General features: G+C 42.2%; 1 protein-coding gene across 1 annotated transcript in view; it reads left to right on the plus strand.

Annotated features, from left to right (window-relative positions):
* The window catches only part of tweek (transmembrane protein KIAA1109 homolog tweek), a 106,330-nt gene that overhangs the window by 11,453 nt on the left and 81,378 nt on the right, over positions 1-13,499 (plus strand). Inside the window, exons 7-15 of the mRNA XM_084601172.1 lie at positions 252-550; positions 3,180-3,350; positions 3,804-3,921; positions 4,055-4,204; positions 4,806-4,903; positions 7,656-7,813; positions 10,233-10,482; positions 10,930-11,136; positions 11,398-11,562. Of these exons, the coding sequence (XP_084457298.1) occupies positions 252-550; positions 3,180-3,350; positions 3,804-3,921; positions 4,055-4,204; positions 4,806-4,903; positions 7,656-7,813; positions 10,233-10,482; positions 10,930-11,136; positions 11,398-11,562 (1,616 nt within the window). The remainder of the gene's footprint in view (positions 1-251; positions 551-3,179; positions 3,351-3,803; positions 3,922-4,054; positions 4,205-4,805; positions 4,904-7,655; positions 7,814-10,232; positions 10,483-10,929; positions 11,137-11,397; positions 11,563-13,499) is intronic.

Here is a 13,499-nt window from a genome sequence, read left to right on the forward strand (position 1 = left end):
GGTCAGAACAACAAAGAACAAACAAGTTGCTCTCTGAAATGGCTTCTCGCATTTCAGAAACGATTTTGATTTCCCCTGTAAGCAGTGTTAAATGATATGAATTGACAGCAAGAAGTTTCTTGTTGGGACTGTGTTGGTTATAATCCTATGGGAACAAATGTTATAGGTAGTGTTTATAGCGATGCCATATGTTTTGCTGAAACTGCATGTTTGCCGGAGGTTATAAAAATGGTCTTCTCCTTTCGTTTCAGGGCTAGTCCCAGCGGAGCAGGAAGTGGTGCAGCTGGCCAATGGTGACCTGGTGGAACGTCGCAGTGCCCCCACATGGGGCCTGGATGCCAAGTGTGGTCGTGGCACAAGCTTCAGCTATGGTCCCTGGGCTGATAGGCAGCGGGACAAACTCATGCAGTTCTTTTTTCCTCAAGACTACCAACCGTTGAAGCCTACACCTCAGCCACAAGTTGGAGAAAGGCGTCGAGCTCAGTCATTTGATCTGCGCCTAAGCACCACAGCTGATGCCACCCTGGACCTGTTGTTCTCCAAAGAAAAAGTATGGGGTGCTTGCTTTCCTATGATGTATTGCTCCGATTCTTATTATTGTCGGGGGACCACTGGTTTTCCAATGGAGTTTACTCTGTCGTAGTGCTTGGTTTCTCTGGGGTGAACAGCTTGAAAAAATGTGTCATGGTGCCATCCCACATAGACCAAAAATATGTTAGCTACGGCACTCTTTGGGCAATTTTATCTTGTGCCATCTAAAGTTTGCTATCATCGCTGCGTCATTGTGACGTGCATGGTGACTTTTAAATCTCGATATAACGAATCCATTGTGACCGCAAAAGATTGTTCGTTATTTTGAAATATCGTTGTAATGAAAAATCTGCGATTATAAGCCAGTGGTCAAACCTAGGTATGAAGATGATGTACCTTGGCAGTAGGCACGGCGGCATCATACTTGCAAAGCCTTTGTTCCCAAAATGAAATGCGGCCAGAAAAAATGACTGGCGCCATAGGGCACAAGAAAAAAAATTGTTACTCATCAAAGAAGAGCCCGAGAGGACTACACATTGTTTTCCAGCAATCAAGTCGGTGATCTTTGCCTGTGCGCGCTTTGTGAGCAGTGACCGCACCTACGATTTCTTTTAGGTCTGAAGTGCTACGTGTAGCACTGTAGGCTTAACAAGCTGAGCTTGAGAGAACCATGCACTCAAAGGCACGGGGAAATATCCGCAGAAGCACAATTGTGAACGGACCACACGAAGCACGCCACAAAAAAGCTCCGAACAGCAACACCGCCCCTTGGAATGTAACATGAGACTTTTTTAGCACTGTCACCATCTGGTGAATTCAACTGAACACTAAAACTTGTTTTGCGCCATGCAGTTTGAAAAAAAAAGCAGGACGAAGGTGCCCCGCGCTGTTACCGTGGGCTCGCAATCAATAAATTTTGGGGTGCTCTCTACAAAATAGGCAAAAATGGCCCCTTTCCACCTTCATTTTTCGGAAAAAGGATCGGGACAGATCACGGAATTGATTTCGTTATTTCGAGTTTAAAAGCATTGGATCCTATGGGCGTCTGAGGGGGAACTGCAATATCTTTGTTAAATCTGGACTTTAGTTAATTGGGTTTCGTTAAATCGGGTTTTGACTGTACCGATATCACTGAGCACTAACAATTGGATACAAGACAGTAGTAAGGCTCGCCATGTGGCACCTGTTGACAGTGAATGCTAGTATAGCTCTTGCTGACTTCTGTATAGCAGCTGTAGCTGCCATAGTAGTAGTGGGTTGTGCTGATTTTCTGGCTCGGCGGTCATTTCTTTGGCATACTTGCAGTTGCGCCAAAATCGCAGTATTATTTCTCTTGATGAATTTCACAAAAGAGGAAATTTTTCTTTGCTCATTTTCACTCCCAAATGTATCCTGAAGACCTCATAAACTGCAGCACGGGACTACTGTTTTTACAAAAAAAAAAAACTTAATGCATTCCGAGTTTATTATAGAGGCATAAAGAATCTTATTGCTTGTATTGACAGGCATAACATTTCTATGTAGTGCTTACCTGAAATGTAGTGATTATCATGTCTATTTTAGTAGTGGAGATGACGTGGTAAATCATTCATTAAAACTTGGTGAAATTTATTATGTTACTATCTGTCATTCATCGAAATCGAAAGGTTGACAATAATTTTTTATACTCGGCTTTCCTATGTCTGTAATTATGGGTTGACGTTTTGAGGGTTTCAGTGTTCAATTTCTTCTCTTCTGCAGCTACTCATTTGAGATATGTATGCTGTCTTCGTATTGGAACTGGTGGTTACTTTTTATTTGTGGACAGCGGAAAAAGTGCCTCTATAGCCAAAGTGGTAGCGGCAAAACATGATGGATGCTGTATCTAGTGTCAAAAATTGGCAGGGAATGTGGATATGTGATCTCTAGCTTGAAATTTTCCGAGCTTCACTGAGTCAAAGGTCTAACTTTCTAAATATTTCTTGTGAGATAGCTCTGCTCTTCCAACAAAAATTTCCTGTGCATCTGAGGTGTGTAAAGCAGTTGCATTCAGGGCTGCAAAAATTGGGTGAACAGTTTCATGGCTGTTTGCGAAAGGGGGATTAAGAAAGAACCACATGCAGAGGTCGCTGTGGTCTCTGATACGTTCCCCCTACACAACTGTGTGGCGTTGTCACTCAGGGTTTTTCATCAAGGCATGATTGAAAAGCCTTATTATCTCGCCGAACATTTTGTCATTCCACAGATGTGATGTCTAGGCTGCTAACTTGTGGGTGCGGTAATACCTCATTTTAGCAAACTTGCCTTACTTGAATTATTGCTATAGTAATATGTTGTGGTTGCATCTGAAGTCTGAGCAGGCAAAACTTGGTTACTTGAAAAGCTTCGGCTGCTTCCATTTCTTAGCATGCTCATTCGAAGTTGACCGAGAACCTACATAAATTTGCCAAAAAATGAATAAGGGCCAAGGGGACAGAGGTGAAGGTAGAATCAGTGGTGAGCGTTACAGGTGGTAGGGCAGTTTACTCTGAGGGAAAAAAAGAAAAAGACAAGGGTATGGGGTGCATGTGAAACTAGACATTCAAGACATTTTAGGCAGGTTCATTTCAGGCAGTAAACTTCACCATTCCAGCATTTACCTGAGGACCAGATTACGCTGTGTTTTGCAGGAGACCAATGCAGTGCATATGACAGTCAAGCAAGGTTCATATTTGGAGCTTACTCTGCCCTGGCAAGTGACGGAAGAAGGCTACACGACCCGAGTGACCGGTCAACTGTTCCACTTGGAAGCCTCAACCAGTCTTCCTTTCAGAAATTTGCTGGAGAGCGAGATTCTTGGAGTAAGTGCTGCATATCTTGGAACCTGTCACCCTAGCTGACGTCGAGAAAACGTTTACTATAAAAGATCCATGGCTATTGCTGTACGCAATTCCATATTTTTTGACATAGTGCAAATTTTGTTTGAAATAGAAGCATGGATACAGTTTCACAAAATTCGACACCTTTGCATGTGCTTTTCATGGAAGTGGCACTCAGCTTTACAGCAGTTCGCCCTAGGTGTGGTATATAAGAGTAATGGGCAGCCACGTGTATTTATTTTATCAAATGCTGCAGGTCCTTAACACGGGCACTAGCTGGTTAATAAGGAAGATTAACTAGGGCACAAAATGAATTCAGTGCAATTACAACACAGAGCATAAATCGCAGTGTAATTGCTACGGGACATGCTCAAATGCTAATAGTGTGCCTCGCTCAGAGGAATAAGGGTGCCTGGGATGACGGTTTTTGCGCAGTTCGATGTCCAGGGCAAATACCCGTTAGTCTGGAATGGCCACCAGGACTGGCAGTGCAGCTTGGCTGGCTGCCGCAGCTCGCTGACACTGCTGCATACTCACAAGGGCTTCTTTCAAGGTGAGGTCTTTCTCTCAATTCTGGTTTATATTATTAGAAGTTCAAGGTGGGGTTACTAACCTTTCTTCCACTCAAACATATCTAAAACCTTTTGCATGCCACCTCATTGTACTACCTCTGCTCTCCTTTGCAGCCTTGATAGAAGACTGGGCTAGCAAAGCTCGTCCGGATCTCCTTCGCTTTGTTCCTTACACCTGGCATCTCAACCTTGTGCTGACTGAGTTTGAGCTCATTACTCTGGCCAACGAGTACAACTGGGTTGACTGTGCCCATCAGGAGAATGGTGAGCCTGACCAGTGCACATACAAAGGGAGCAAACAGTCACTGGCACCAAGGAAAGCATAGGGGATTTTTTTTCCGTTGTGTTGATTGGTGTGAAATAATAATGTAATCATGAAGATTATCATGGACAATCATGGAGTAACGGCTGTTCAATCTCTTATTTTCATAGGTATTTATGTTGTGTGTAACCTATACTAGAGGGTGTTCATCATTGCCATTATCATCAATAAACATTTACATAGAACACCCTGTATTGCCACGAGTGTCATGTTGAACATGATCTGACAGTGTAGGAGGTATGGGAGGTTACCCCACTTTTTGACGTCAAGGTTTCCAGGATTGAGCCCCCATAAGGCTAATCAGAGGGTTATTGCCGAAACTCTCGGGTCTAAATTCTTATTTCTTCTGTTTGGAAAGATGGGATTTATGTTGTGTTCTACTTGCATGTAATGCGTGTTTGGTTTTAGCTGGTAACTGAAATGCTGTAGTTTTGTACATTTATAAATGTCTAATAACAGCAGAACTGTGATCATATCTTGGCTCATTTTTCTGTAGTGTTCTTGTGCACCTTTTTCTCATTTGTGTTGATGTGTTTTCAACAGCTCGAGTTGCCTTCTGTGGTGAAGTGTTTGATTTGTCATTTGACCTGCCTTTTGTGGACTTCCTGCCACCTCAGCTCAGCCTCAAGTTTTGGATTCAGGCAAGTTTTGTCTCCAACAGTGTGCTCTTAAAGGGACAGAACACTGGAATTTAGGTTTCGGACCTCGCTGAGGTGGCGCAGTGGTTACAGCGCTCGACTACTGTTCCCAAGGACGCGGGATCGAATGCCGGCCTCGGCGGCCGCTTTTCGATGGAGGCGAAAATCAAGGCACCCGTGTACTGTGCGATGTCAGCGCGCGTTAAAGAACCCCAGGTGGTCGAAATTTCTGCAGTCCTCCACTACGGCGTCTCTCATAGCCTGAGTCGCTTTGGGACGTTAAACCCCACAAACCAACTAATTAGGTCTCGAATTTTTTTGACGCAATGGAAAGATTGATCTCTAGAATGTTCGATTCCATAGCAGTTATGGTAGAAATGCTATAGAAAAATTTTACCGAGAATTTTTCAATCAGTGCATGCACCCATTTTTATGTAGACCGATGCTGGAAACCATGAGCAGCGACCGCTATGACGACTGTTGGTCGACAAAAGAGGTGTATCGAAAGCAAATATTAATTTCAGTCAAGAGATAGTAATTAGACAATTTTTGTGTGGAGTAGCGTGCTTTTCAGTTTCTGCACTCAAGGCTGTTACGACGCAATAACGTGCGCTTCGTTGACGAAAGTTTTTGTGGGCACTATCACCGCTTCATTCACAGGTGTTCAAACACCTACGCATATATCCTTTGCATGCACCCTCATGCTGCTTTTAGTACGCTGTGCTTTAGTGTACTGAAGCTGCGCACTGGCCACGTGCAGTTTCTCCCCTCTGCACGCTTCATCGGGATGTAGAGCACCCTCAAAACGTGAGGGGGCTTTTTTTGTGAAGGGGCACCACTGCTAATGCTTCGTACTGCGAAAAGGGTAGAGGAGGCCTTTGTGATTTTGGAGCCATTCTTCAACATCCACAGCAGCGTTGCGCAAAGTAAAACACTTGACAAGATTGGGAAAAACCATCGTTCTCACTGGGGTTCCATCTCAAATGCAGACTACCATCATACATATGCGCATTAGATAAAGTTACTGTGGGGCAAATGATTTTCAGCAATTTTTTTCAGGCTCATTCGATAGTTGGAACATTTAGTTATTGAGCATTTTTCCCGGTTCCTGGAAGGCCAAATTAAGGAGAATTTGTTATAATTAACCATTCATTATTACATACTGCACAGATGATGATGTGTAAGCCTAAAGGGTATACTCTGATATATTTAAGACTACTTATCTTGAAGATCTCAGAGCATAATTAGGTAATACTTAATTATTTTTTGCAGTTAGCTTGTTACTTATTTAAGAGTTAACACTAGGGCAACAATAAAGCATCGAAACAAATGACACTTGCATCTCCTGCACAAAACAGTGGTTAAAGTCATGAGAAAAAGACGAGCCACTGCAAGAACTGTTGAAGGTCTCAAATTTTGTTTGCCGCAATGGAAAGACTGATGTCTAAATTGTTTGATTCCATTGCGGTTTTGGTACAAACACATTAGAACATTTTTACCGAGAATTTTTCGATCAGTGCATTCGCCCGTTTTTAGGTAGTCCGATGCTGGAAACCATAAGCAGCGACCGCAGTGACGACTGGTGGTCGACAAAAAAGATGTACCAAAAACAAATATAAATTTTACTCGACAGACAGCATTTTTTTGCTTAGAGCAACATCCTTTTCAGTTTCACTTTCAAGGCTATTACGGCACAATAACGCACGCCTTGTTGACGAAAGTTTTTGTGGACACTATCACCGTTTCATTCACAGAATTTCTAACACTGACGCCATCTAGTGGCAAAACCTGAAAGCATGCCTCTCGCGGTGCGAAAGGAGGGGTAGTTTTTATTTAAGGACGCAGTGTAGAGAGCTCAAAATATAATAAATTATGACAAGTACTCCTACAAGAAAAAAGTACAGTGTGCACTTACGAAAATCAGCGGTATTTTGTAATAGGGTTTCTCCGCTAGATAGAGCCTCAGTTGTTTTTATGCGATTTTCAATGGAAAATTAAAATTGTAAAACCCTTTGATATTGTAGTGCTCGATCTATACTATATGAGGCAAGGTCTTTTCATCTCCACCATAATCTCATGACATATTTTGGCCAGTATTCTGTCCCTTTAAGCATGCATTGACGATTCCTCAAAGTTTCAGCATATTTTTATTTTTGTTTTGTACCTCGTGGTTGAAACCAAGCATAGGGCAAATTTGAAACAGTTGTCAATGTAAATTTTATTTATTGCAGTATGCTGTGAGTTAAACTGTAGTTGTTACTGTTGGCATTACAGCCAACCTCCACGGTCCTTGTATGTTGGCATTTGACAATTCTGGCTGCTCAAGCAAGGCACTGTACGAATTGCTTGTAGTACTGTTATGATGTGCGCTCTAATTTCACTTGCCGTTTATTGACTGTGGAGTTCTTACCTTTTGTGCATGATATCGGTGTGGCCATTTCTTGCAGTATTTTTCGCAATAGTTGCTGTTATAACACTTCTTTTGCGCACCTCAATATTGAGACTCTCTTTGATGTAAGGATCAAGTTTGAGCCTTACTTCCTCACCGTTTTTGTATGGTTTCTCAGTGTGAAAAGGTGCAATGACATCATGAATGCCTCCTCTAGCTGTTCTGGGAACACAGGGATTAAAAAAGAATGCATTATAACTGCAGATTAATGTGCAAAGCGTCCTAGAGGCTTTAAATTTAGTTCTGCCGCATATGCTGTTCAAGAAATTTTCTTCAGTATGTGCACAGCGGACGGCTTTCTTCCAGGCTGAGAGTGTGTCGATGTTGGCCTCCCTGCCTGAAGGAGACCCTCACCGCGAATTGCTGCTGCTCCTAGACCGCAGTGCCCTGGTCATTGACCGCATGGGAGCTCCCAGGACGCAGCCTCCTCCAGACAAAAAATGGCACTTTGTCGCCCAACCCAGGTGGCCACATCTTTTATTACTTTTATTGGCCGTAGTTTTTGAACATGTACAGTCAGAAATGGTAAAAATGAGCGATTACACACATTCTAATTCAGTTGCCTGTCATGTAGCTAATGTGATTTTGTTTTGTGAATCATTACCAACTGATTACTGACCATTTTTTAGCAAGGTAATAGAAAGGTGCATAGCACAGCGCCTGACTAGTTACTTCTCAAAGTTCAATATATTTTCACCTCATCAATTTGGGTTCCGCTCTGGATATTCAATTAAATTAGCATTGGTTGCCTTCACTGACAAAATTAAATTTGCTATTGATAAGGGATGCTTTGCCGGGGCAGTATTTATTGACTTAACCAAGGCTTTCGATTCTATCATCCACTCTATATTACTAAGTAAACTAGAAGCTGTAGGGGTAGTAGGGCCGCCTCTCAGTCTCATCAAAAGTTACTTATTAGACAGAAAACAAGCCGTGTCGATTCATATGTGCTCTCTAACTTTACAATTAATACAGGTGTGCCTCAAGGTTCTATTCTCGGCTTTCTGCTGTTTTTAATATATATTAATGATCTACCTAGTTGTCTTGCTAAATCAGAACTGTTTCTTTATGCCGATGTACTCTACTATATTAGCTACTGATAAGTCAATCCACTCATTAACATCTATGCTGACTACTGATCTCAATAATATTTTAAACTGGTGTCATCGTAACTGCTTGCAGATCAACCCTTCTAAGACAACATTCATGGTATTCAGCTCCAATCGCAAGGCTCCCGTACACATCCCACCACTTACTTTTAATTCCCATTGCATTGAACCTTCAGAACATTGCACATTTCTTGGCGTTACTCTGGATGCTAACATTAAATACAATAAGCACATTTCTAACCTGAAACAAAAATGTGGTTTTGGCACCAGAGCACTACTAAAAGCGCGTCCCTTTTTCAATCGTGACACTTTAATAGCTCTTTACTACGCATTCATTCATAGTCATTTTAATTACTGCATCACTTCATGGGGAAACGCTTACCCATCACATTTATATCAACTGCAAGATCTTCAAAATCAGGCCATATGTATAATAACCTACAGTTCATACCGCAGCGAAGCGCTATCACTTCTTCACGACCACAGCATTTTACCGATCGCTTCACTGATTGCCTCTAGTCTCGCAATCCTACTTTATAAAGCTGTGCACAACACCATGCTCTCAATTGGAATCAACAGGGAGGCCCTCACCAATAATAATCAAACAAGATTTGCTAAGGACAACAATTTTCTATTACCAACCGTTCGAACAAACTACGGCAAGCACACAACTCTTTTTGCTTCTTTACAAATTTGGAATAACCTCCCTTCTCATGTCAAGCAATCCCCATCTCTGTCCGGTTTTAAACAACTGTTATCCGTATTATCACAATAGTGTCACATAACTTTCAAACAAGTTTTTTCTTTATATACATACCACTTTGTTCACATTCAATTCATGAGTGTTTTCATATGCCCGTTGGGAAGATGTATCACTTTGTATATAATTTTCAAATACTTTATTTTAACAATACCGGCCGCACATGAAATTGTCGAGCTTGTATTGAATTCCTACTTTTTTGTTTTTACCATATTATGTTCGCCGGTTTTGCCTCTTTTGACTTCTTTTGCTGTACCAATAATATTTTTCATAAGTTTATACATCCATCCATAGGAGGTCCCAATACAGCCTTGAGCTCTGGGACCTCCTTCTGTATTATTTATGTAATAGTACCTGTTTTCATGAATAAACAAATTTGTTCTTAAAAAAAAAAAAAAAAGTTGAATATCAACTTTGCTCTGCCTTACTTGCAAGGAGGATTCATGTGTTGTTTCTGCGCATATATATATTTGTGTTGTGTTGTTTTGTTACATTTATATTGCTTTTGTGCCAAATACCTGCGAGCATTCTAAACAGTGCCCAGACATGCTGGCAAGTGGAAGGTGGGTGCACTGAAATTTTGGCTGGCATGGCTTTATTGCTCCTTGTAAAAATCCAAAACAGATTTTCACATTCAGTTACCAGCCTCAATTAAATGCAGGAAATGAGAAGGTATAGAATATTATTGGCAAATAAAGTCACCTCGTCAGGGGTTGAAAAGAATACTGGGGAAATTTTTTGGGCGGCACCGGCCACCTCTCGCCCACCCTAGGCATTGTCACTGCATGCTTGGGTGAATGCTATTTTATGCTTTTGTTTCTTAGAGGCAGTCATTTAAAACCTTGGTCAAACATGCGATCATTTTCCGATTATGAGATAGGTTTAATGTTGTAGCAAAGCAGTTGGAGATGCTATTTTAGATGTTGCACTCAGCACCGTTGTTGTATTGGCAGAACGTTTACACTAGAAAATGTGTTTTTTTTTTTTCTTTCTTTTCTTTTTTTTTTTTTGCAGTAAGGGTTGGGTGGAAGTTGTCTCAGTGCCCATTGTGGCATTAAGTCTTCAGTACACGTACCATCCTGTTCCTCCATTGGACTTTGCACATCCGCTGGATTTTGACGTGACCACACCCGAGAAGGAGGAATTGTTGCTCTCGCCAATCCGTCCGCCGAAGAAGCGGGCAGTACTTGTGGCTCCAGACGACTTCGACCCTGGATCCATGACACCTGACGTGCTTTCGCTGGAGCTGGAGATCGGTCCGTCTGTGAGTTTGATGCTCATTCACTGTGTGGAATGGGCTCGCTTTGAAACCTTGTAGAATGGTCCATAAATATCACAGTGTACAGGAAAAAAAGAAATTGGTAATTCAGACTTCAAAGCGTCAAAAGAGATGTTCGGGTCCCTTGAACAGTATGCTGAAAGAGTGTTGGAACCAGGCAGATAGAAGGGAGGGAAACATGTAAAGTTAAGTGATACACAGTAGGGCACACAAGCGTCTTCTGCGCAAGGTAGCTTGTTGCGCAAGTTTGCACAGTCATTTATTCTGTCACTTGTGCTGCCACATTTTGTCAGTGATTGTCTTTTTCGTAGCATTGCAGCATTCTCCTTAGCTCTTTCTGGATTAGGTAATATTCTCTCGTCACACCTTACCACAAGTTGATAAATTTCAAAGTGAACTGCTGAAGGCCTTCCTCCTACGTTCTGTCTGCAGGTCCTCTCTCTGGATGGTGTTGTACTGCACCTGTTGATGCAGCTCAAAGAAAACTACCTGGGTGCCTGGCAGGAATATGTTGATATGGAGGCTGATGCACCTCCTCCTGAGAAGGCTCCAGAGGGAGATTTCGATCCTCGCTGCTTCAGACCATTGGATGTGCGGGCAACACTGATCATGCATGACATGCAGGGCCATCTTATGAAGGCAAGTCAAGCTTTGTGTGCAGTGATATCAAGCGTTCAGTGCGAACTCATGAATCACATTAATGGATTGCAAGTTTTTCACTTGCGCTGGCTGGCTTCATATCACTGGTTCCTGCCCAGCAAGCTTTTGGAGCCATGCAAGAGCAGCCCATCTTTTGTGCATTGAAAAATACACTATGGTGCAGTTTTGTTACGTGTCCACAAGCCTGTTTGTCAGGAATGTTTCAAGCTCCCTTTTTGGTGTGCCCTGTTCTCTTCCTAGGGCTGCAGTGACCGGGAGCCTCCGTGCCCCTCCCTTTACCTGGAACGCCTTCAGTTGGAAATCTGCAAGAGCCACAAGGAAAGCCAGCTGCAGCTACTACTCTCACCACTGGTTGCCATCTGCCCAGGAGACAGGCCAGGACATCTGGCCCTGTCTTCTTTCCAGGTGAGTAGTCAAGCAGACGACAGAAATGACAGCAAAACCAGCATGGACAACAACAGTAGGGCTCACACATTGTTGCTTTATTCATTTCTTGTCTTCCTCTTATTTGGTCAATCTAGGGTCCATGTGAAACCTAGTATTTGACGTCTTCAGAACCGCAAAAAATGTTCGAATTGATCAGGTTTTCGAATGAACTTTTTCGGGACTGCTGGCTAAGGTTGTTCAAATATGAGCGATGACTTTGCTCGGACTTTCACGCTCAAAATTTCGCACGCTGGTACACATTTCGTCATCTGGAAGCTAGTTTGAGATCTAAACTTTCGGTTTGAACATAATTTGTCCTTTTCTCAGCAAGCAGCGACACATAAAAGACTTTTGTCTGGGGTGTAGTAGCAGTCGAATGGAGAGAACGCCGTCAAGCCTGTATCAAGCCACGCAAACAAACAGACGTAAATTGCTTGATTTGGTCATTTTGGCTGTGTATATATTTTTCCAGCACTCGCTGCATCTGTGTTTGTTCCTTGACTGTCTACTCTCAATTTTCATTATTCAAGGTTGTTTTTTTTTTTCTGTTTAGAGCCCGCTTTGATTGCCCGCTTTCTTGTTGGCATCAGGAGGAATTTCTATCGTTTCTATCGCTGGCAGCAATAGCAGTTTAACTAGTGATGGTCATTCTCACGTCACACGGTCACGTGTGCAATGCAAAAAGACCTAAACTCTATCACACTTTGGTGTTAAGTGTAAAGCCATGACATTTTCCTGCCTTCGCAGTCAAATTAACACTGCATACTATCTCAACTCGCTCTGGTTACCTGCATGACATCATATAAATATCTTGGTGTTCACATGGGATCTTCACTATCATGGGTAACACGTATCGAAACCATTTGCACCAAAGCATCACACATCCTGGGGTTCCTGTGACGTAACTTGAACAACTGATGATAATAATAATAATAATAATAATAATAATAATAATAATAATAATAATAATAATAATAATAATAATAATAATAAATTGGTTCACAGGAAAGGAAGGCGCAGTATCTGTCACACTTGTACACTTGACCCACCCCGTAAGGGTAGAGAGGAAGGTGGAAGTGGAAAGAGAGAAATAGGAGCCGTAGTGGAGGGCTACAGAGTAATTTTGACCACCTGGGGATCTTTTAACGTGCACTGACACCGCACAGCGCACGGACGCCTCTCCGTTTCGCACGACTCAGCCAGTGCCGGCCGGGGTCGGACCCGGGAACTCCAGCACAGTAGTCAGGCATCTTACCACTGTACCACCGTGGCGGGGCACCAAGACATAAAAAGCTAGACTAACGTTCATCAGACTAAAGTTTGAATGCATGTCAACATTCTGGAATCCATCACAAGCATACCTCGCCGCTACCATTGAATCCATTCATAATTGTGCTGTACCTACTCTAAACAATCCAACATCACTTTACTAAGTGACTTGAGAGGCCCTGCCTCGAGTCTTAAATCACCCCTTTGCCTTTTTCATACATTTTATTACCATCTAAAGTTCATATCTTAAGTTCAGACATGAACTTCTAACAGCACCTTTAAGAAGACCTTCCCATTTAAACCGCAGCCAGTCATCACACATTCCTACCTGCATGCTAGCAATGAATTGCTCAGTTTTTCATTTTGTGGAATTTCCTGCCAGAAAACAATCACTTGCACACAATGAACAACATTCTGGGAACAACTGAAAAAATTGTTTGCATGACACGTCATCCTCACTGAATGAACTTTACTTCTTGCCTTCTGATCTGGTTTTTGTTTGTGTTTTTTCTTTGGCAATAATTCTCCTGAATCATTTCTTAATTGTCACTGTAATTTTTTTTATTTGTTGCTTTGCATCTTCTGTGTTGTGTTTTGCTCTTTAAAAAGTATTTTCAAAGAAAGTTAAGCATGTTAAACAGCCTCCT

The sequence above is a fragment of the Amblyomma maculatum genome, chromosome 4, assembly GCF_055883805.1.
Source record: "Amblyomma maculatum isolate TAMU_Amacu chromosome 4, ASM5588380v1, whole genome shotgun sequence".
Classification (NCBI taxonomy): Eukaryota; Metazoa; Arthropoda; class Arachnida; order Ixodida; family Ixodidae; genus Amblyomma; species Amblyomma maculatum.